Source organism: Larimichthys crocea, chromosome VI, assembly GCF_000972845.2.
Source record: "Larimichthys crocea isolate SSNF chromosome VI, L_crocea_2.0, whole genome shotgun sequence".
NCBI lineage: Eukaryota > Metazoa > Chordata > Actinopteri > Sciaenidae > Larimichthys > Larimichthys crocea.
Window position 1 is genome coordinate 14,395,077 of NC_040016.1, and position 25,430 is coordinate 14,420,506.

General features: G+C 41.0%; 1 protein-coding gene across 2 annotated transcripts; it reads left to right on the plus strand.

Moving 5' to 3' along the window:
• On the plus strand, positions 1–24,795 carry LOC104919956 (mitogen-activated protein kinase kinase kinase 12). 2 transcript variants are annotated; one of them, XM_019258837.2, is made up of 14 exons: positions 1–154; positions 11,425–11,951; positions 14,789–14,972; positions 15,069–15,260; positions 15,789–15,947; positions 17,778–17,936; positions 18,204–18,312; positions 20,145–20,254; positions 20,373–20,489; positions 21,126–21,263; positions 21,406–22,117; positions 22,685–22,752; positions 22,950–23,250; positions 23,373–24,795. In XM_019258837.2, the coding sequence occupies exons 2-14, from the start codon at positions 11,465–11,467 to the stop codon at positions 23,457–23,459; spliced, it is 2,823 nt and encodes a 940-aa protein (XP_019114382.2). In that variant the 5' UTR covers positions 1–154; positions 11,425–11,464; the 3' UTR covers positions 23,460–24,795. The 2 variants fall into 2 exon arrangements, with proteins under 2 accessions (XP_019114382.2, XP_010730392.3); XM_010732090.3 differs by lacking the exon at positions 1–154 and adding an exon at positions 8,800–9,424.
• Positions 24,796–25,430: the final 635 nt, after the last annotated feature.

The following is a 25,430-nucleotide window of genomic DNA, read 5'->3' on the forward strand; positions in this document are numbered from 1 at the left end:
GTAATTAGCCAGATGGGATCCCTGTAGTAGTCAAGCTGCACGGAAGCATCGCCGTCTTTCAGTTTTTTTTTCCCCCGTGTGGAGATATCTTCTTTATTTATTGCAAACCAAACAGACCAGCGTGTCACTGCATTCAACACCGTGCTTACACAAGGTAGGATTTTCTATGACAATTATGATTGCAGATCTGTTTCCTGCAGGGCATCATTCATCCCTCCGATGCTGTCCATCCTGTTCAGTGTCAATGCATCAGTCTGATAATGTTTGCGCAAATTGCATTTTGTATTGCATTGTATCTTTTTTTTTATAAATGCAATTTCTGTCGTTCGCGACATGCAGAGTCCACACGATTCAGTTCATTTATTTTGGTGCGATGTAGGTTACATTTACAAACGCCAGGTGGCGCTGTAGGTCAACCTCTCTGCAGAGCTGCTCGGTGTTACTCGGTGTATATCACCAGCTCACTAGACACGTTGACAGCTCTTTATTTCAGCTTAATGAAATCGATAAACATTGATTTAAGGGAGGGTTTCCATTTTCCTGAGAGGGCAGGGTGTAGGGTTTCTCTTGACAAAGACGCCCCTGGTTCATCACCATGTTGTAATAACCCGACATTTCGCCTTTGACTCGCTCAAAACAAATCACTTGTATGTGGTTTTAAAAAGTCTGTCTTTCTTTTCTTTTCTTTTCTTTTCTTTTGGCAATTCTGTTTAAAGTTGTTTAAGTTACAGTTTCACTCTCTGGAAAAAACTATAGAATTACTATGTAAATCGTGAAATAATTTGAGATAATGGTCATTTAGGTCAATAAAAATACAGTTTTCATTAGTTTCGGAATAATTCAAAGATCAAAAACGTACTAAACAACACCTAAAATCAAACAGCGTATTCCAATTTCCCTCCATTTTCAGTATCTTCTTATTCCCATTCATACTCACAGGATAAACCGGTAGATTTGATACTTTGTTCATTTGTATTTGGGGCCTTGAAGCCCTTGATCAGCACCATGGACAGCGGCTGCATTGAAACAGCCTAAACTGGATGTTCCTTTTATGTTGGCTCCTTGTTTCTGAGGCAACAATAGTCTTTTTTTATTTTACATCCTCTTATTCTAAACATGTCATCACTTCCATCACAGTTTTGTAACAAATTATAATTGGCCTCTCCACTTAATCATTCTTAATATAGGTAATATGTGATCCAGTCAAGTGGGTAATTAGCATAACTCTGTATAATTGGTGACTGGTATTCCTCCAGAATGCAGATTTTGGAAACAATGGCACTGCCTCTTATTATTCTGAATATATTATGCAAATGAGGAAAAGATCATCTCATCTTTAACAAGTTATGTGTGTTGACAGAATATTATTGGACGTCTAGAGCTGCCTATTACAACAGACTCACAAAGAGATGAAAAAAAGGATTCAGACCAGAGATTGTGTGGTACAAACAAAATATAAAAGAATTACACTGGAACAATGGCACCCGGCATGAATGAGGTAGAACATAAATAACTTAAACAAAGGTAAAATATTCTTTGACTCTGACTCTTTGATATCTGACTCTAATAACAACATGTATTTAAACTGATATAGATAATTTAATTGTAGTTAGCTAGTGAGTATATTTACTTAATTTGGCTCATTTCTATGGGATATTGATTATTCTTTGATCCTATAGATGCTTAACAATAGAGCCAAGATAAACAAATATTGCTGTTGGACATAACAACAAACTTCACCAAATACATAAATCAAATACCTACGTAGAACAAATACAAATTGATATGTGCAAACTTAAACTTGAAAGAACAAACCAATAAGTTAGAAATAATAATTTTCATCATTAATCATTGATGAAAATCATCATTAATTGCAGTCCTAATTCCATGCTTGCCCACCACCAAATAAAAGAAGAGAGGGGGTTCTGTCTCTTGAATCAAAGCATACACATTTAGGCTTCTATGTGATCTTCTGTTGATAATTAATGTAATAATTTTAATTTCCCACTTTGAAAACCTCTGTTTTAAGTTACAGTATATACTTTTCTCTATTTTTTTGTTTTGTTGTTATTCCGTTATGAAATATAGTAATCTCTGTGGTGTCTTCAGGGTTTATGATAGAAAAATCCCCTTTTGGTTTAACTGTTCACAAGTCAAAGCCTTAACTTCTGAAACTGACAGACAACCTAAAACAAAAACATGATATCCAGTTTCTTTGTTTTTGCCTCAAGGGTACTAAAGCTACCCCTTTTTCCCAAAAATCGAGTGAGTCATGGTCACAGTCAAACTGAAATAAACAAGCCTGAAGATGATGTTCATCAGCCAGCCTTCTGCATCGCTGACCAGCCAGCACTGTACTAAACAGCCAGCCTGCCTCCCATTGGTTCGTCCCAAAGCATGAGATACAGTTGTGGGTGGTGACCGAGAAAACGTCACACTGCCTGTGATTTTTCCCTGCTGCTTCCAGTTTTACACGCAGCAATGATGGGAAATGAACCTGCCCTGGCTTTCCTTAAAAGGAAGCGCAAAGAAGCATTCAATCAAAACGTCAATTATTTGCTATAGGGCGAGTGTACGTCACATCCTCCTGTGTTATAACACTGCAGAGACTACTGTAAACAGCAGAGAGTATATTGTCTTGGCTGTGGATGTCAAATAGTAAAGTGTAAAACAAAAATACGACGTATATATATATATTTAAATAATGTTCAAAGCTTTATCACACATGCTAAAACTGGAAAGTAATTATGCTAATGATTACACAAATTAGACAAATCTTATCTTTTTATTGTTATTAATGATCAATCAATTTGCATAACCAAGTCTCCCCTGAAGTAAAAAAATATAGACTTTTGATGAAGTAAATGACCTTTACATTGTGACATTAATAATTCATGACTATGAAATGAAATCCTGTGTTACTTCCCCACTTGCATTGGAACTGTATTTCATATCACAACACTAGAGGAAACAACAGATGTTGCATGAAGTTGCATAAATTAACAGAATCCATAAAAAGTTTAATTCAGTTTAATTTTATACATTTTCTCATTCTCACCCTCCAGTGATCTGGTTGTTTTAATGAACAGCCTTCGTCAACCCTGAGGCATCACAAATCTCTCTTCTTCTTTTTTTTTTTTTTTAATTGTAAAGACTCACAAATGTGCATTTAAAAAAAAGTATTTATGCTTTTCTTGTCCCATACCCTGAGAGAAAAAGTCAATTACCATGAACTATTTCCCCACAACACATCTAAAGAGGTACAAACTGATCGCCCTGCAGCCAAAAGAAAAGACCCTCAAAACAACAGCCCTAAAAATCGTCCGCATAATTATTAACACTTCCCCTGTAACAGCTGGTGAGCCTCTACACTCAAGGGCATTTTGGAAGTGTAGTTAATCCAATGATAATCTTGAGCATGGTTTACACATATTATCGCTTTAATTGCAACGTTTGCTATGCAATTATACCGTCACCAATTACATGGCTATAGTTTACTGGCCTGTCTAAGCAGTTGGTTCCCTCTAATAGATGCCCTTTATCAACACACGCTAGTGAAGCCACCCTAAGACGTACACTAATGGATCTTGCCTTGACATAATGAATTAATTATATGTTCTGGAGCAGAGTGGTGCGGGATAGTGCTGAGCCATGCTGTAGATAAAGCGGGGAGAAATGGGAGATTCTAACATAAGAAAGAGACGGTGGATTGAAGGTTTGAGGTGTAGCCAGTGAAGGTGTAGAGAGAGAGAGAGGGAGGGAGGGAGTACTGTAGTGTGTGTGTGTGTGTGTGAGAGAGAGCATCCACATGCCTGTCCATCCATTAGAATGCAGAGTGCGTCCTCCAGTGTGAGTCACCCGCCTCCCCCTCCTTCCCCACCCATCCACCCACCTCACACCACCAGCAGCATCAAACTGCAGTCACCGCCTAATATTACGCCTCTGACTTCACACTGGCCAACTGAGGATTCTGTTTCTACGGCAACACGGTCCAGACTCCGCCCACCCTCTCTCCTCTCCTCTCCTCTCCTCCACCCTCCCACCCTCCCCTTCCCGACACAGACCATGTGACTTTCAGGAAGGCTTCTCCAACCTCCCCTTTATTGTTATTAACCCTCTCCTGACCGGGCCGCTGCCAGAGGCTTTCCGCAGCAGGCTGCCTGGCTGCCTTCTCGCCTCTCAGAGGTTTCAAAGGGAAATCATATGTATCTCTAATCTCCCTGGAAGATCAAAGCAGTGCTTGATCTAAATGTCGGATTTGCATATTTTAGCACACGCTGGAATGAGTCAATATGGTTCTTTCTCAGTTTTCTGGGACTTATCTTGTCAACAAGACAGTGGTCTATAAAGTTTAAGACCACTGTAGTTAATATTTTATAATAACAATTGAGCACATGACTGTTTGTGAAACAGTTTTGCCCGTAGTGATGAACCCACAACTCTTAAGGGCTACAGAGTTTTACAACGGCATTCAGCTCGTCGTTTTGGTTTTCTGGCTCACAAATTTACTGCTTACGTTCATTCTCATGGTTTGTATCAATTGTATATCAGCTGGAGGTAAGAAATAAAATAAATAAAAACACTGTACCCTACCTACTCAGCTTCAAACATTAGACAGTTACAGTTAGTCACTATCTACTGTTTAGTGCCTGAACATAGTGGAGTATTTAGCAGCTAAAACAGCTTGATATTTCCCTCTGGAGCTGGTGGAGACCAAAACAGAGGCAAAAAGAGTTAAAAATAAATAAATAAATAAATTAATTAATTAATTAATAATATTTAACTTAAATAAACAAATTAATTAGGTGTCCAGAATCACGACTCTCTATAAATGTTTTCATCAACTGAACTTAAAAACTAATAACATGTCAGTGTTGTATTACAGCTTGTTTCCACTGCCCCCAACTGGCCAGAAAATCAGTTAATGTTAGTTGTAAATGTGCAGATACAGAGTAAAGTTCTATCATTACATCTTCTTTCCGCTGTCGTAATGCAGGCAAGGTCGAATGATGAGAGGCAACATTAATCCTTTATAGAGTTTTTAAATGGAAAGAGGAACCTTGGCGTCCGGCAGTGATCTCACCTGAATATTGCCTCATTGGCACAACAGTTTCCTCAGCATCCCGCTGGGAGATATGTCAGTCGTGTGTGTGTGTGTGTGTGTGTCTGTACGCATGTGTGAATGGATGAACTTTATGAATGAAAACTCTTCTTCCTGAGCTGCAGACAGGAGGTGAGATCATCTTGTTGAAATGGAGAATCCCCCACCCACCAACCCCCAATGCCACACGCCCACCAATGCCACTTGGCGCCAATCTAAATGAATCCCATCAGCGGTCAATATGGAAGAAACACACAGCAGTGGCAACCTGATTAATATTTTCCAATATCAACTTCCCCTGACAGACAGGAAAGGATCTCTCCATTGTGTATATTGACACAGTCATAAAGAAGCACACACAAATATAGACACACACTTACCTGTGTCCTTTCATCGGAAATCTAAAAGAATGTCTGCTATTGTTGGTTTTCAGTCAATATGATGTTGAAGGAGAGTGCCAATTATATTTGCTTCTTTTGTTCATGTTCCCTTTAGGAACAGAGTTGAGTGGATTTGATGATTGGCCACCTATTCAGCAGTGTGTGAGTGAAAGTGACAATGAGTAACACAAGGGGCTCTTGGTGAGGATCCATAAATAGGCTCTCTAAAGAGCCAAAAACCTGCCCTCCCCCTCAATCCCTACAAACACACACACATACACACAGACAGACACACACCTCTACTCTACCCCCATCCCCCTTAACCGGACAATCTGTGACCACTTGGCACCAGGCTTTTCACAGCATACTGTACACTCATACGCACATGCACATACATGACATTCCTCTCCTCCACTGCAGGCTTCTGTTAATTCCCTCCTACAGATTACAAGGCATGTTGCCAAACAATGCAGCATTTTACATCAGACTGTAGTGGAGCATTGTGCAGTCATTCCTTTATTAGTCAGGTTAAAGATTTCCATTCCTGATTGTTTACATTTTGTTTATTTTCTCTTAAATTCCAAGATGATCTTTGCATGTATGTAACATGACGTGGAGAACACACGTAGCTCATTCTGAGTTGAACATCAGTGGAAGTCCCCCTTGCATATATTTTTCAAAAAAGCCGTCACTTTGTAGATTTGAAGTTTTTATCTGATGAGGAGTGATACCCTGCGGCGTTCATTCTGTGCTTGTTTCTACTGGAGTAGCTACAACAGAAGCAGAAGCTGTGTTGGTGGACATCAGAGGCAGCAACACACACCCTCAGAGGACTGAACATCCCTGACGAGGAGCCGTCCTGCAACTACAGGCACCAATAAATAAATCATGAAGAAAGTTTTTAAGAAAAAGATAGAAATAGAACAGACTGTGCTGCTCCATTCAGACTGCCTTAAGACAGAGTAGGGAGAGGAATTATAGATATGGATGGCATAAAATAGCAAGAAGGATTAAAGCAGCTGATCTGTGCCTACTATCTCTATTTCATGTGATATTAAAAACCAAGATTAAACATTTATAAACCACATTTTTGTCAAGGGTCCCTTAAATATTCATTTGGGAACGTGAAGATAATGTTTCATTAGATTGTAAAATTAAAACCTAAGCTTTAAAGTCCATGGTCAAAAATTATTTTAGAAATTCCCCTAAAGTGAAACAGTTCAAATGGTTGTAAGAATTTGATGCAAAAAAAAAAATGTAGTTAAACATTTAATTAATTTCATAATAAATCCAGTTTTATTTTGCTGCTGCTCTCTGTTTCCCCTTCACGGGTCTGAAAATGTCAAGTTATAAAATAAAAACTTCTTCACTCCAGAGGGAGAAACATAATACAAAGCACTCAGAAGGAATATCTTATTCTTAGAAGTCTTAATTTTATTTGGCAAGGCTTCGAGTGGAAGCAGAAGGCAGAAGATGACTCAAAAGAAATGAAAACAGAGGCAATCAATCTCTCCTAACTGTACTTTCACTGGAGGTATCAAACTCAGGCAATGCAATGATCTTATTTTCGTCAGGATTTCATAAAGCTCTGCAGGGAGAGGGCGAGGCCTTGAATACTTGCATTGTACTTGTATTATACTGTAGTGTGCAGGTTTGTCAGTCTCACGTGGTCTGTCTGCGCACTAGTTAGGGTTTCCCCCACCGTCTGCAAACAGCAGGATGAGGTCATCGTTAGGGTTTAAGCCCAACACGAGTTTAATCTGGGAGATAAGGGCTGGATTTGGATTTAGCACTCAAAAAGGGTCATGTAGCATTTAGACTGAAATACGCAGCTCAGACATGGGAACCCCAGCTGTTCCACATACTCACATCTTCCTCTGTGTCAGCCAAATAGTTTGACTCTTGGAAGATTCTCCAGTGTTTAAAGTGATTTCATGATCTTCCCGTTAGCCTGCAGAGTTACACCAGCATCTCTTCATTATGCAGGATTCCCCTGACTTGGATGTGTGAGCTGCGTGGTTTGGGAGCCCTGTTTTCTTTTGTTTTGCATGTATAGGCTTACCGGGATATTTGGTGTCTGTTTTATGTGAACAAAACCCTGAAATATTCAGAGAGATGATTTAAGTGTGAAAGCTTCATCTTAATAGCATTTAAAATGAGAGGAAATCATTTATTAGTATTAATTTAGATACCTCTTGTAGTAAACAGTACTTTATTTGTCGGTGATTTATGAATTTTGTCAAGTGAATTGACAAACGTTTGAAAATCTGATTGTGATTTCTTTATTTTTGGACTTTTTGTCGCCTAGTCTTTTGTTTTAAATGTATAGGCAGCAGGGGTGTTGCAATGTACTGATACTGATGAATATCATGGTATTTAAAAATTAAATATCATGTCATTAAAACAAGTCAAGTGGGTTTTATCGTCATTTCAATGACAAAAACAACAGAGTGTAACAGACCTGGAGATTTATGTACATATGGTTATATACAGTTATAGTGGGTGTATACGGTAGAGAGGTAGATATTAAATAAATGACACATGATATGATATAATAATATCGTTCAAATGTTCCAGTGGCTCTTTAATAATTTCCATTTCTTTCCGTTCTTTACTTTATGGTCCACACTACACAACATGGTCATGCACTTTCATACTGTTTGCCAGTGTTACAGTTGTGTTGAGATGCCATATTAGAGACAAAACACACGATAAAAAATTAATTTGACTTAAAATTTTCTTTAGATATCGTTATAATATCGTCATTGTGAATTATTTTAGCCAACATAATTGTGTGGTTGAAATCGGACATTGTGACAGCCCTTATAAGCAGCACTCTGAATCTTGTTTGTATGACCTTGCGGTGTTGTAGGCCCATGTGTACATGAGTTTTATGCATGACAGAATAATAAAAACTTCATTTCATGTGTGATGGCAATAATAGCAGGTGTTAGAAATAACACCTTGAATAATAACTATAAACCTTGAACCCTTAAAGATGAGGATCTGGTCTTGTGTTCATGTCTTTAAACACACACACAAAATTAGATTTGTGTTGAAGGATGACAGTTGTGTAAATTGGTGCGATATTTTATTTCATTCAGGTTAATTGAAGCCGCTGTGGGGAACAAATCACGCCTGGGGAAAGTCCCATTTAGGTCCTGTGCTGTCCCACTCTCCCTATCTTAGAGAAATGGGTCAGTAGAGATTGGAGATGATTATAATAAAAAAACGGACCCGCCGTCCTTCCTTCATGTCCCCTCTGTGACAGACGCTCACAGATTATACACCAATTACACTCGATACAGAGGGCATTAACAGGGTTTGGACGGATCAGTCAAATGCTGCATGCTTTGGAGGTGACATCATTTTGATCACCTCACATGCCGGCTGACCACCCTCCTCACGCACACATAAACCCGTTTATACCTGCGGTTGTCCCGTGTCTCACCGGACCAGCTCGTCACAGCGCATTTCTCCTCCGATAGGCGGACACCAAACACTGCCTCCCTCCCATCCTCATCCTCCTCTCCTCTCCTCCCTCCCTCCTGGTCGTGTTTACTATAGGTGAGATAGCCGTATAAATTCCTGAGTGTGCGCAGATCGCATCCTCAGAGGAGAATGGAAAAGAAGGAGGGGGGTGTAGGAGCAGGAAAACAAGCGAACTGACGGGGGAGCGTAGCTATAGCTGTGTTTACTGTTCACTGGGATCAACGCAGGAGGAAAACGCAGACTTCCAGTCATCCAGGGCGGAGAAACCTCAGTGGATGCAGAGAGGAGGAGCAGAAGGAGGCGGTAGAAGAAGAAGAAGCGTGGATGCTGATTATACCGACATAACCCAGAAAGGAAGAATTAATAGGTTGTTATTAGAATTAAACATAATCTATAAAGTGGATTACGCGTTTGCAGCCAGCAGCGATGGACTTCAGCTGTCGGCACTGAGGTAGGCGACGTTGGTTTTTTATAGTGCAGCAGATCTTATCCCTAAATAACGCATCCGGTCCTTCATTATTCAAATATAAACCACAATCGTATGTTTGAGTGTAACTTCAGTGTTGTCAGTGGTGCATTTTTAACCGCAGGAGGTGCGAAGAGAAGCGATGATGCGCACAAGAAACCCCTCCGATACATCCACAATGCACTGGCCTGTAACAGACCGTATCCTGCTCCTGCAGCTCCCCGCAGCTGATACCTCAAAAGGCATAAAGTGAGAGCCGCAGCAGGTCTATTAGCAGACAGGATCAGTCGGATGTGAATGATGTGTGATTATTCCAGATTTCAGACACCAGATGTGTCTCAGTGGTTGGGTTTCTTTTTTTGCGCAGAAAATTATAATGAGGATGATTTTTCCAGACTTTGAGCTTTATGGTTGTGGTTTGGTTAATGAATCCTCCAGGCTGTGTCCTGTCTTGTTTTTGGACTGTCTATATGATTTATATCTTCCTATTTTATTATTTATAGATAGGCTATGAACAGCAATAGGTAGTGGTTTCACGACACAGTTGGCTTCATACATCAGATAGCAGGCACATTACTTTTAGTGAGAGTAATTGTCGCAGTAGGGTGGCCGATATAATAGTCTTAATTGCATGTAGTTACATTTAGGCTCAGTAATTTGACTCAAATTGACCTTCACGATGGACAGAAAATGTCACACTCATCTCACAATGACTGCATGAAAACCTTAGAGTGAAAAGACATTTGTCTCGTCTCCATGTACAACAACAACAGGAGTATGTTGGTACTGTTAAGGATTTTGTATCATTATTTTACAAAGCAGGTAAACCTTGTCACCTCTATTCTTGACAGAGGTAGCAGAGGAAGAGTGAATCACTTCAAAAGGCTCTGACAAGACATAATGCATTTTCATTCTCCGCTGAGCGCGTATACGCTGTCGTCCTTGGAGAAATGACAAGCTTTGAGGAGACTTGCAGAATTCTCTCGTTATTATACAGCCATCATTTGATCTGATCCATTTTAATACACCAGTGATGTTGCTCGGGTAGGATGCAAGTAACCAGCTGTGGCACCACTGAGATCGTTGGTTTTGTTAATCATGAACATGCTAAACCAAGATGCAAGATATAAGGAAACAACTCAATTGATGTACAATGATGCTGCGGCACCAATATGTGCTTGTCAGGTTATCCAAAGAGGGGGTCTAATATTATTCGCTGCACACTTCATCAAAGGTAGTGCTAAACCGAGGCATTTTCTGATTTATGTTCCAGACAGGATGCTCTTTTGTCCTTTATCCACACATCCTGAATCATGTTTCACATTCTAGTATTGATTTGATATTTTCAGAGGTCAGACATCATGACTCATAATGTCATTGTCCTGATCAGCGGGCACATGTAGACGCATGTACTCCATAGCTATATTTCATTTTACAAATTGCACCAGTGGTGCAGCAAGCGGTAAATTGTTACTTCTGAGTTGTGTGGATGCTAAAAACATTAAGTTTATTCTTCTATGCTGATGATGAACTCCTAGTTTCCTTCCTTGTTTCTTTCACCGGAGACTGCACAAGACCCTCTTTATAGAAATGCTTCCTGGGAGATACAACAAACCAATTGACATAAACTAGACGAGCAAAGAAACTATGAATGTGCATTTTCTTTGATATTTATCACGGCTCAAGGGGATGTGCCTTCTTGCCTGCCTCTATTTGCAGAAACTTCTGAACTGCGTGGCTCAGATCTGCTTTTTGGGGTACGGAGCAGTGACTCCAATGAGTTTGTTTGCCACTTCTGATAACTTAATGGCTATAGGTTACAGTTCGACTCATAGGAGCCCTAAATAATCATCTTAATAATCATCTTCTGGAGGTGACACTCCTACAAACACAATATTCAGCTAAATAGGCCTAAAAGAGTAAAATAATGACTGTAACTTTGATTTCATTTATAATATCTTCCTTCTCTCTTCCTTTCCCTTTAGGCTCCCAGTTCTCTAGTTGTTCTGATGACCAGAGGTCCTCATGGCGCTTATTCATGAACCTCGTGCCCCCTCTCCTTCTCTCTCCGGCTTCAACACACCCCTCTCCGATCCTCCATCCTTTCGCCGCCTCGATGCTGAAACACCCTGCACCCCAGAAATGGACCTGACCCCTACCCAGTGCGTCCTTCGCAACGTCCTCTCCATAGACACTGGAGGTGCTGTCGAGCCAGGGGGTGGAGGAGGTGAAGGGCAGACTCCTGGGCACAACCAGACACCGGGGGACGAACAACAGGAGCACTTTGCCAACAGTGTCCTGAAGCTCCATGAGCATGATGGGAGTCCTGGAAGGACGGAGGGTGAGGGGCAGGAGCTGGACACCAATGCGGTCAGGAGCCAGGCAGATGACGCCAGGCTACAGTGCCAGTCTACCGGAGGAGGGTTTCTGGAGGGGTTGTTTGGGTGTCTGCGGCCTGTCTGGACTATGATTGGCAAAGCTTACTCCACAGAGCACAAACACAACCTGGACGGTAAGTCTAGCAGTCAAATCCATTTAAGTGGAAACACATAAAAACATCTACACTCACTGGCACCAACGGTTGCTTTTAATGGATACAGCAACCAACAGACCCCATTTAATTTCAGTCTGAATCTTTGATATGCTAATTAAATTATCTTTTCCCAACTGTTTAATTACATTGAACAGTTGGTAGAAAAATGACTTCCACAAAGGCCATGTTGTAAACAAACACTATCCTTGACGTGAAAGAGCTGCAGCCAGGGAGAGAGAGACTCTATTAAAGCTGCAAAGGGCTTATTTTCCCCCACTCCCCATACTTTTGCCTGCTTGTGCCTACCCCACCTTCCGCCCACTATCACCACCCCCCCAATGAAACTAGCTCCCTGTGACGCTGTGTTGTTTATGTCTGCAGCCACTACAATAGCGCAGAGGTCCCCCGGGACTCCTCTGCCAAATCTGCTTCATGAATTATGCATGGCCACGCTCTGACCCTGTGCCTCTCATCTCTATTAACGCAAATCTGACACGCGCGCACACACACACACACACACATATATACATGAGCATGCGCCCAGGGATGACTGCACGCACACATAAACACATCCTTCAAATAGAAACACTTACTATGTAGCACTGACAAGAACACATAAAGTCAGATAAGATGCCAAAAAATCTGATAAAATAAACACAGTATCACACATCGGGCTTGAAGATGGCAAATTTATATGTCTCCTTGTCTTTATAGCCTTCTGATATTTTATCACCCGTTTGACTTCCACATCTCTCCTCCACTCCCCTCCTCCTTCCATGTCTCATTGTCTCCTTTCCTCTCCTTTTCATCCTGTGCTGTTATCACTCCCAGCCCATCTGCACCTCATTGCTCCCCTCCTCTGTGCAGCATCACGGGGAGTCACACACACTGACGAGAGCAAAACGGATATTATAAAAGTGAAATAAATAGGGGTATTGCTACTGAATGCCTGCCTGCCATATCACAATACTCTATTCTTAAGCTTTGATTGGAAGGCACAATGCTGCACAATAGCAAGCAGGAGCATCATCTGTCCTTTATTGATTGTGAAGGACTGTCGGGTGCCTGGTGATGTTTGAAATTTCCGGAAATTTTTTAGATTAAACAAAAAAGACCTGGGGTTATTTTGGTGTATCAGATGTGGCCTTATGTCTTTACTTTGGGACATTTGTGGGGCACATTAGTGGCCCCGAATCACAGGAGAGCATTAATCATTCATATGACCCTTATTAATATGATAAATGTGTCTGAATCTTCTTTTCTTGGGTTAAGAACAGCAGCAGAGCAGGCTGTATATTTTCTCTGTATTAACAGTCTGTCTTCAGCCACATGGACCCCCCTCCGACCCGTGGGGAATTCCCCTCCCTTCATTTCTCTTTACACACACACGCAGAGCGACCACCACCTCTACCATCACTACCCCTCCACCTCCCTATTCACCATACAGCCACATTTAGGCACTCAAATCCCCTCCCTCTTCCGGCCCTCTCCTGAGCGTTGAACCCCCTGTTTCGCGTCAGCCCCACAATGGCACTAAGAAGGATTTAGGAGGCTGAGGGAGAATTACCCACAGAAGATTAGAGCGCTCTTTCTGTCTGCTTGCACACGCTGAGTCTTAGGTTAAGGTGAGGTTCAACTGCAGAACAAGATATCAGCTTGGGCTCTACGTTTAAGTGTAAGAGCTCAGGGCTTACAACAGGTTTTACTGTTACAAGTCTATCACAGCAAAACAGCTTGGTGTGATGCTGTACTCCCTGCTACTAGGGTTAGGTTTACATACAGACCTTTTGGTATGAAGTGACTTTTTCTATCTTTTTATTTTACTAGTTTTAACTTTTAATGTAGTGTTTAAATGTACACAACAACTACACATGAAATGAGCTTGTTTTGTTTTCAGTTTATCAGCATAACATAGTTCGACATTTGGTCAAATAAGCTTAATAACTTTCTTGCTCAGACTTAGATCATACATGTCTGTACAGAAAATACAAAGCGATCAGCAGCTTAGCTTAGCTTGAACAGTTAACCTAACAGTAACACAATTCATCACCCCCAATGCTCAGTAGTTGACATTATTTCTATTATGTGTAAAAGTGTAAAAAAAAAGACATATTGTGGGTTATCGGAGGGTTATGTGCTGGTGTGCTTTTTGAAGTTGCCAGGCAACCAGCGAAGGATTGAGGAAGTTAGTGCGCCAAATGGCGGGGTGTAATTTATACACTTTTGTGCAGACAAAACCATTAAGATATGAGATGTTATTCAGTGAGTTTTAGAGGGACTAGTAGATGGGTTCTGTTACCTCCGGACAAAGTCGTGCTAGCTGTTTCCCTCTGTTTCCAGTCTTTATGCTAAGCTAAGCTAACCAGCCGCCAGTCGTAGCTTCATATCGAAAGGGAAAGACATGAAAGTGGTATCAATCTTCTAATCTAATTTCCTCAAATGTCAAACTCGTCTTTTAAAGTATTAAGAGACTGACATCAAAATAAGTCAATCGTGTAACTAGACAAGCGGTGAAATGTCTGTAATAAAGCAAACTGAATCATCACAACATCAAAAAAGGAAAGTAAAAGTAAATTCAGATAAATTGTTGACTCAAATGAAATAAAGAACATATTTCTATCATTCATGAAAGATGTGGTCCTTCATAACAGCCAGAGGTTGGTCATATTATGAAACATCAGCTGCACTTAAGTCGGCCTATATGAGTTTACTTGTAATCAGTAGAGGTTAAAATGACAAATGTCCATTGTGTTGACATGTTATGACGCCGATAAACTCACCAACTACATCACCTTCATGTTTTTCCCCAACCTCAGAGGCGTGGGAAGTCCCATTCGAGGAGATATCTGACCTGCAGTGGGTGGGCAGCGGAGCCCAAGGCGCCGTCTTTCTAGGAAAACTGCACGGACAGGAAGTGGCTGTAAAGAAAGTGCGGAACATCAAAGAGACGGACATCAAGCACCTGCGCAAGCTCAAGCACCCCAACATCATCACGTTCAAGTTAGTAGAAATGACCAGCTGGCTTATAATGTCACAAGAGTTACACTCTAATATGTTCTGTCATAACATACCGTATATACTTCTCTACTCTTTCAGAGGTATTTGTACCCAGGCTCCATGTTACTGTATCATCATGGAGTACTGTGCCCAGGGACAGCTGTATGAGGTGCTGAGAGCAGGGAGGAAGATCCATCCATCGCTCCTCATGGACTGGGCCATGGGCATCGCTGGGGGCATGAACTATCTTCATCTCCACAAGATCATCCACAGAGACCTCAAGTCACCAAAGTGAGTTTTGTAGACCTGGTGAACATTAGCTGTGTGACTGCAGCTCTGTAATTCAAATGTAAACTATAGTATTAGAACTTATTGTGCTTCATGTGATGCAGGTGAGGATGAAGGTTTGTGTTCCTTCTCTAATCTGTCAAATGTACCTGAGGTGATATCTCAGACTTTGATAAAAATTGGAGTAATAATAACTATTTTCTGTGTTCACAGAACAATGTGTCCACATATAACCCCACCTCATTTGAATATGTTTTAAAGACCAGAAGAGACAAATTGTCCAACAATTTAAACATAATTTTATTTAAGACAAATATACTGTATATATTTTCCTTTCCTATCCACTTAATCATCTCCCACACACTCAGATTTATCTTGTGGTCTGCAGTGGAGACAAGTTTCTCACTCTGAAAATCCTTAACTTAGGTTTCGACAACACCCGATTTGTATAAATTCATGAAATGCAAGTTTTAACTTGGTTTTACTCAAACACATAAATATAATCTTTAAACATTTAATGTTTCATTGCAGCATGCTGATCACCTACGATGACTCTGTGAAGATTTCTGATTTCGGCACATCCAAAGAGCTCAGTGACAAGAGCACCAAGATGTCCTTTGCTGGTACAGTGGCCTGGATGGCTCCTGAGGTCATACGTAACGAACCCGTCTCGGAGAAGGTGGACATTTGGTAGGTGTCATAAACCTTTTACACTGTCCCTCTGCTTTGGAGAACCTCTGCAATTTTCCCTTATGGTTTGTCTTATCTGTCATAGAATCTCATTAGCTACAGCCTACTACAGTATAGAGCGCAGGATCCTGTTTCCAGAAAATCTATTCAATATTATGTACAATATCTCATTACATGAAATTCTATAGGGCCTCGGCCATATCTGATGGGTTGCCCTGTGTTAAACCCTGATCTCCCCTAGTACACCCCCACCCCTTCTATCTCTCTCTCTCTCCCATCCTACATCCCTCCATCACTCTTCCTCTCTGTCCTGAAAGGAACGCTGGCTAATTTAATAATTGATTTGCCAGATGCTGCAGTGCTCAGGAGAGGCTGGAATAACCTTCTGAGCCTGCGGATGGTTTGGCCCAGTGCCAGCAGTGCATTAGCAGAGAAGTGAAAATAGGATTAAAAAGCTTTTGATGTGGAAAGAAAGCAAAGGATGGGTGTATACTGTATACAGTTTTGTTTAAATGTATGTAAATTATGTATTAGTCCATACCACAGGAAGAGTGAGTCAGAGAGGAAGAGCTTGTGTTGAAGTATTATCCCCTATGTATTGGATTTGCGATGACAGCTTCAGATCTGTGTATAAGGGCTATGCTAAAATAGCATTAAGGAGATTTAATTAAAGAAAATATAACCTTTCATGTTCACTTTAACTCAATTCAATTCAACTACAACTGCACTGAAGCAGCTCATCTCAGAGTTTAACAAATAGACACAATTAATAGGAGAGGAAATTAAAAAAAATACTGTTAATCACTAAGCTAAAAACAATAAAAGGCTACAGGTTCAAACCTTACAATATATAAATTTAAAAAATCATTACATAGAAATAATGTTGTATCAGTATAAGAAAATTTTACTTACTGCAGGACATAGGCTAACAAAATTCATTATAATGCTGCGTTGCATTATGTCAAATAATTTGAACGCAGGGAGAATATACTGCACTTGGTTATATAGCTCCTGGGTCTGTGGATAAAACTACCTAACCAGATCATTATCATAATTATAATATTACTGGATGTTATCAACATAAATGTAATCCATCTAATTAACAGCTAATATTTAACCTGGTGGTTTCATGCATTGGCTTGAAATCAATCATCTTTTCTTGCGCATTTATAACACAAATCGTGAACAAGATGAGATGCAGCGATTCTAAAAATACACATATAAACATGACATCTCTCACACACACACACCGTTAATGCTGCATGTGATGCTACTGGCACCTTGGATACTGTACATTGTCACTATGGAAACCCAGAGAGTCACCAACAGACAGAGTCAACAGACTTTCCTTAGTTACCTTCCCCATGGGTGCTGCTTTCTTGCTCCTCACCCAAACAGATCTGGAGCTCATCAATGAAGCGCTGAACTGTAGTGAAATAAAGTGTCATGTTTTGTGAAATCTGATTCGTTTATCACCACTTACTATATTTTTTGGAGCTGTGATTTATTTCAGGTGTATATAAACTGATCAGATGCAGAAATATTAGTACAAACAATATTAGTAAAATATTAATTATTTTGACTTTTAATATTATCAAACTGATTGAACCTTGAAATTAATCTTTTAAGCTACCAAAGACTGCCCACAAGGCATTAGATCAAAGGCTTTTTACAATGATACATTTTCCATCAGATATAACAGCAGCAGTAATCTAAATCTCAGGATTTATTTACACAGAAGTGTAACATTTCAGTCATGCCTCCTTGCATCATTTTACTTCACATCTTTATCGACGTGTCTGAAAGTAAATATGCCACATCTCTCTGCAGGTCATTCGGTGTCGTGCTGTGGGAGATGCTAACAGGAGAGGTGCCCTACAAGGATGTGGACTCTTCTGCTATCATCTGGGGAGTGGGCAACAACAGTCTGCAGCTGCCTGTGCCTGATAGCTGTCCAGACAGCTTCAAACTGCTCCTGAGGCAATGCTGGTGAGCGGAGGGGAAGAGGCAGAGAGAGAGATAGAGGGAAGAAGAATGATATAGAAAAACAAAGTTGTGGCATCAGCACAAAGAGAATCTAATGGCGATAGAAGCTTTAAAAAGTCTGAGGCAGTGAAAGTTGTCCGGGGAAAGAAAGAAAGAAAGAAAAAAAATCTAAAAAGATATCTTACAAAGAGAGAATTATTTAGAAGACAGGCATCCATCCAGCCATCTCTGTTGTATTTCTGACAAGGCATTTGTTTACATCTTTCACAGGAACTGCAAACCAAGAAACAGACCTTCCTTTCGACAGATCCTCCTGCACCTGGACATTGCCTCAGCAGATATCCTATCGACTCCACAAGAAACTTACTTTCAGTCTCAGGTGAGCTTTCTTTATCTCTGTCAACAGTTCTAACTCAGGCTACTTGGATATCGAAAATGAAAATTCAGAGTCAAACAGCATTTTATTTATCATCTTGCTCAGGCACTGAAGATGTGTAATTAAGACAAAATTGTCTCCCTTATCAAATAAACACATAGACACAATAGACGTCATATGAGGCATGTATGAGCCCTGTCTGTCTCTAAATAGAAAACCTTCTGTTAACAGCAGACGGTATCTCTAATAGTCATTTTGCTGTCAACCCACTGCCATTTGTTTCCAGTCTGCTGCAGTAAGTACTGGCAGTGCGTAGAGTGTGCAGCTGCACTGAGGCCTCTCGGGAGCCCACTAATAATACCTGTGCTTTCAATCACAACATATTATTGTTGGTTCCTTGGTCCTTTGTTCCTTGTCACATGTGAGTGCTTATTTGTGGTCAAAGAGAGACCCTTTTTTGACCTTCATCATATCAAAGCTTGAGGGAGAAAGTCTGTGTGATGGAGAGGGAGGATGCCTTTGATAGGATGGGGGATGGGGGGGCCCATGACAAATATGTTACCACCACGGCAAACCCCAATAGATGAAGGACAGGAGACTTAGAAGAAGAAGTATAATTGTGTGGAAGATATGTGTTTACTCAGCCATGCAGAACCACAGATCCATTTATAACTCAGGCATGTATAATCATGAGACACGCTTGTGCACACAAACACACAAAATGAATGAGATTTCGTTTCCTTTTTTCGCAGCAGCCCACTGCCTCGTCCTCCATTTATATCTCACAATGCAAGATACAAACCTCTTTCACTCTTTCCACTTATCCTTGATCCTTTATTTCTCCCTACCCCCTCCTGCAGCCCTCCCCAGTTTCTCTCCTCTATGCCCCATAATGGATTTTTCTTGTGACGTTAGAACGAAGTATTTGCTGCTGGAGTGTATTGATTGCTTTAATGGCAGGGAGCAGGGAGCAAAAGGGAGAGGAGAAAGAGAGGACTGGAGACATAGAAGAGTGCGCACAGAGTCCATTAGCTTAATAAGAAGAGCATCAGTCATGCACAAACAAAAAATACACACGTACACACACACACACGTACACACGCGTGTGGTACACGCACACGCACACACTCGTATGTCTGACTTCCTTTGTCCTTTGATATGACAGGTATCAGATAACAGCTGTCACGCTTCGCAGTGTATGAGAAAATGTCCACACTGCATTTCTTTTTGTGCTCATGTCATGTCAGTTCATCTTCAGTGTGTATTGATTATCATCTGACAGCTTAATGGGTTTTATTTCAACGATACATATGAACCTCAGTCTCTCTGTAAATTAAGAGCTTTTTTACTAGATCAAGGTGCAATGAAGTTTATTCTCAACATTAATATAATTTCTCGTCGATATTATGACTCAAATGAACCTGACTTACAGGATACTTCATTATCTCAGTGGAAGACAGGAATGGCAGCAAGTGTGCAAATCTAATAAAACACTGAATTTTAGAAGAGATACAGCTGGAAATAACAAGCTGCCAAATTATTAAATTCTGAATATATGGTAAAGCAAGTATCTAGTTGGTTTCCTGCTATATCATACTGATTTTATATAGAACATAATTAATTGTAGTGGTAGTAACAAAAATAAAAGCTGGAGGTAGTACTGGTAGTGGTGGCAAAAGTAATGGAAGTACACTGATTATAGTAGTAGTGGTGGTTAAAATTTTACCACAGACAGATCTTTTTATTCTTATCTGCAAAATGATGAAATATTCAGTTATAGTAGGTAACTGGTAGGTCATTAACACTTGATGGATGTGTTTTGTGTGTCTTGACAGGCGGAGTGGAGGGACGAGGTGAGGCACCACTTTGAGAAGATCAAGTCTGAGGGGACGTGTCTTCACAGGCTGGACGAGGAGCTGATCAAACGACGCAGAGAAGAACTCAGGTAAGAGGGTGAACACCATGAAATATAGATGGCGTGTGAAAAATAGCTCCGCCACTACCAACTATTGAGGAACCTGTGTAATTATTGTAGTTGTAACGTATTAATGTCCTCCACACAGACATGCACTGGACATCCGAGAGCACTACGAGAGGAAACTGGAGAGAGCCAACAATCTCTACATGGAGCTCAATGCCATCATGCTGCAGCTGGAGATCAAAGAGAAAGAACTGCACAAGTACGAATTGATTTACAGTACACATAAATGATATACACCCGCTTGGAAGTTTTATTGTGTTATATATAACATTTAATCAGATAGAATTTAATGTGTCTTTTGACAGTGATTGACAGAAATAGAGTTCTTAGTTTCAAAATGAAAACAGGTCCTAAAATAAGGTTAAATTACAATTAAATTACAAAATAATCTAAGTTTATTAAACAACATAAACTACAAAACACATATTTCATAAATATTCACTAACTCTAAGTCAGTTGTGGTAGTAGCAGCAGTAGCAGGTTTGAACATTTGGACAATTTTCCAATTCTTTGCAAAACCGCTGAGGTTCTGCCAGGTCACCCGGGGATTGAGAGTGAAAAGCCTCTTTGAAGTCCACAGATAATACAGTAATGGTTAGGGCAGCATGCTATAGTCAGAATCTATCATGCTGTAACAAAAGGAAAACTAGGGATGTAATTTGACTAATAGCTTTACCCATCAGCGTTGGTTAAGCAGTGTTTTTGTAATAAAAGAGCATGGAAAAGCCATTACATCCAGTCATGCAGGGCCACTGCATGTATAAAAGTGCTCTTCTAATTTCAAGTAGCCACTGACATCCATTAAATGACTATTTGCTTTGTGTTAAAACATCAGGAGAGAGCAGTCACTGGACAAGAAGTATCCGGGCTGCTTCAAACACCACAGCTCCAGACAGTCAGCCTCCTCTAACTCGATGGAGAAACTCATGAAGAAACGCAACGTACCTCAGAAACTGCCCTCACACAGCAAGAGGTGAGACAGCAAGACGTTGTCTATTTACAGCATTTATCAAGTTGATCTCAAATATTATGTAAATCAAAAAGCTATGTCAAAGGAAGAAGTGTTATTTTTATTTTTTATTATTTTTTATTAATTCTGCCCCTGTCCCTTCTAGGCCGGACTTGCTAAAATCCGAGGTTATCCTCCCCAAACTGGACTCTTCCATGACCCAGGTCACAATCCCCAACAAGGGCTCTACCTCCCCCGGCCGCTCACGCCGAGGAAAACCCCGCTACAGGAAGGCCGGTAAAGGCAGCAGTGGGGACTTGGCTCAGCTGAAAGCCACTCTCTCCTCTTCCTTAGCGATAGTCAACTCCACCACATCTGTTCCTAACAGTAAGCAGCATCTAGACCCCAGCGCAGCCCTCAGGGGCCTGCAGCATGATCTGCTGCTCAAGAAGATGTACTCCTCGAGCCCGGATCTTATCTCAACCACTTTGGAAGCTGAGGGCCGGAGGAAGGGGCAGGTCAGACCAGGGCTGGACAGAGCGGGCAGCCAGAGCGCCTCAGCTGGGCTGGGGGAGAGTAGAAGGACTGGAGGGGCAGATGAGGGGCCAGAAGTGGGTGTGGGGGCCGATGATCTGGCAGAAACACCTCCACGCAGTGACACGCCCAGCGAGGATGCAGCTTCTATACCGTTCTCCAGTAGTCCTGACTCGCCGTGTGGCAGGGGAGCAGCTGCGGGGAGGGCGTCTGTGCTGGGAAACCCCCGTGTTTCCCATGAGGGCGAGGAGAAGGAGGAGGGGACGGTGATCACACGCTCACCCAGAAGTCAACGCCTCACACCTGCAGCACTGCTCTACAGGGCAGCAGTCACGCGCAGTCAGGTGAGACTTTAACAGCGTTTTCTGAATGTGGCCCAGTTTCACAAAATGGTTTGGACTTCTGTCTTTTCAGGGAGCAAAGATTAATTAGCAGTGAGAGACATTGGGGAAATCAAATCATTCCGATTTAATTTCTTGTCACTTTAGCAACACACAAAACATTTCCCTGCCTTTATCACTCTGTCTCGACACAACCTGCTGTACAAAGCAGCAACTGTAGAGGTGTCAGAGAGAGAAATGGTGCCATGCTGTGATGAATTAATTGTCTTGCTGTAATAATTGACAGTGTCAGTAGTCAAAATACTTCAGGGTCTAATTTTCTGAATATAACCGCCATCACTTCTTTAGGGTAAGGCGTGTTAGATGTGATAACACGAAGCAAAAGTAGCAAATGACATTTATGATTCTTCACAAAACCTCCATCACTTTGGCTTTTCTGAAATTGGTACCAAGGGTGTCATCAGGATCTTTCTTACCGGATGGATCATCTTGGCAGGAATAAGTGTAATTAGTGTGCGTTGAAAATGGGGAAAACTGTGGTTTCCAACGTACTGTCAATTTTCCCTGCAGAGACGTGGAGTGTCATCAGAGGAAGAGGAGGGAGAAGTGGACAGTGAAGTGGAGTTGCCAAGGAGACGGTAAGAGTTAACTACGATTAGTAAATGTATTCATCTGCAGATCTATACAAAACAGTTCACATTTTTATCTTCTGATACATCTACACAGATGTTTTAACTTATTTAGATCTAAGCAGAAGGTCTGTGTGGGTGTGCAGGGCCTTTAACACAGTATATTAGCATTCATATGTACTCTTTCCTATTGTATTCCCACTTAGGCGTCCCGTCAGCATGACCAAGTGCCAGTCCCTGTCCACCTTCAGCTCAGAGAACTTGTCGGTCTCAGACGGTGAGGAGGGAAACACCACAGACCACTCCCACAGCGGCACGCCAGACGTGGTCAGCACCAACACAGATGAGCGTCTGGACGACAAGAGCGACGACCTGCTGTCTCAGGGCTCGGAGATTCCCGCTGACCCATCTGACCCAACCCAGCTGGGCTCTGATGGGTTGTCCGAGAAGGAAGCTATTCTTCGACAAGTCAAGACCCAGCTCGCCAGTAATGACCATAATTATGAGGCAAGGAGAAAACATGATACAGAGTGATATATATAGCGGCATGCAGATAAAGCTAAGAATCTGTTTTTGTCGTTAATATTCTGTTCCTAACTCAGATGATTCATGTTTTTCCTCCAAACCAGGGCCTGTATGATGATTCGGACTGTGACAGTGCAGAGCTGGACCATTCAGGCAGTGCAGAACCCAGCCAACCGCCAAGCAATTGGTGAAAAACTGGTTACACCTCAGCCCACTCAAACACCCGCAAATCCAGCCTACGAATGCCTCTTCTAATCTTACAGAACTTTGAACACACAGAGTCATGATCAGGGACATTGCAGAGAGGCAAGAAATGAAGGCCTGTGTCCTTACTCACAAGCAGAAACACCAAACTTGGTGAGTGTTCTCAAAAAATATCCCAGAAACAAACCTCCATAAAATCCCGTTCCTTTTCCGATAAATGCATCACAGTGATGTGAAACTGAATTGCGGCACTAATAGAGCTGACGGAGCAGCTCTCTCTCTAAACACTGGCCCGAGATCAGCTTTGCAAGAACATTTCAAATGACAGCTCAGCGACAGACACCTCAGTCAAAGAGGCCATCGACAGTCTGTCAACGTCTCTTCCGTGTCAATTTGTATTTTTCTCACCGTCATGAAAATGTGTCATGTTATTTCAAATGGTGTCATATGAGGAAATGATTATAAAATCGTATCAGGGCTTCTATTATATTTTAAAGTTTTGGTTGTCAACATTGCTGGGACAGCCACTGATGTTGCTGCTTGCACTTAATCTATGAAACCTACTGATTTTCCTCATGATCATCGTGTCATATTGCATTTTCTCTCAAAACTTTATGCACTGACTAAATTATTGTTGTTTTACAGTGAGCTCAAACATCAAAAATCAATGTTTACATTTTCCTTTTGTGTTGTTTACATTTTCTTATTTATAACTGTGTCATGGATTTACGTTCCCATTTTCTACTCCTGTGTTTTAAGATCATTGTAAATATGTGATGTTGTAAAATGAACAAATTTTTAAAAATGTGAGATTGTATAATTTAAAGGTGCTGATGTTTCTAATTAGGTGGCTACTCTATTTGAACCTCAAAAAGCTTATGGTAGTAGAATGTACTGTAGCTGCTGTTCATGTCTGAGCATCAAACAACAGATAAAAGAGAAACATGTGAACAAAGAAAAAGCAATATGTCTGCTCTGGTACAGTATGTCACAGGTCAAAAGAACCACAGATGAGTTCATTCAGGGCAGACAGGCTTTTTTTTTATTAGTATTGCAGTGTTTACTGTATTAAAACGCAATACCTGTTTAAAAAATCCCTTTCTGAGCATCTGGGGGTGTATATAGCATCAGAAAAGCATGTTTGTGGAAGTACAAATAGCCTATTGGTCACTGTTTGTGACTCAGATCAAAATGAAATATTTGTTTCATGCACAGAGGGGAAAAAAAGCAACAAAGGAAAGACTGCAGATTTCTGGAAGACATTTAAAGACTTCAGTTTAATGACTGAAGGCATGTGGATGACAGGGACACAAAACACCAAAATAGATTGCAGAAAAACTGCAAAAATATGATTGCATTCACGGTTTTCGGCTTTCACTCGGTTCGATCTTTGCTAGATGTGTGGCCTCGCTATGTTTGCAGTGTACCAGCACTATAGATGATCAGAGTTTAGATCAATTTTGGAAACTTAATGTGGCTCAAGAAATTCAGCTTTCTCCATATCTGGGGAAAAATGCTGAAAATCTCGATCCCTGAATTAGAGATTTATCCTGCCTGTTCTTAAAATCAACCTACACCCAAAAAATTGAGGCAGGTAATACCTTGACTTATCCACTTTTACTTATTCCCTTCCCACAATTTAGCAGGTTAACTTCTACAACCCCACAGTGTGGTTCATCTGTTTACAGAAAGGTCACTCTTGACATCCGTCCTCACCAGCTAAAATCTTTGTCCAACAAATGGTCATTTTTCACTACTGCACAAGGGCTCCTTCATAATAGACAGTATGATACATGAAACTCTGGTTTTGATGTACTTGTGTCCCTTGACAAGCCTTTATATGTGCATGTGGTTCAATCTTGACTGTATAACAGCACATTACATCCTGTTCCATTAAATATGACTGATCAGGTCCCACTCAATAAGCTAGAAATGGCAGCTTCTATTTTTTTGAAACC

Excerpts from the sequence above, each read along its gene's own strand:
- LOC104919956 (XM_019258837.2), top strand. The coding sequence starts at position 11,465 with ATGGCGCTTATTCATGAACCTCGTGCCCCCTCTCCTTCTCTCTCCGGC. Across the intron at positions 20,490-21,125 it reads AAAGAGAAAGAACTGCACAA|GAGAGAGCAGTCACTGGACA; the intron begins GTACGAATTGAT and ends TTAAAACATCAG. Across the intron at positions 23,251-23,372 it reads GTAATGACCATAATTATGAG|GGCCTGTATGATGATTCGGA; the intron begins GCAAGGAGAAAA and ends CCTCCAAACCAG.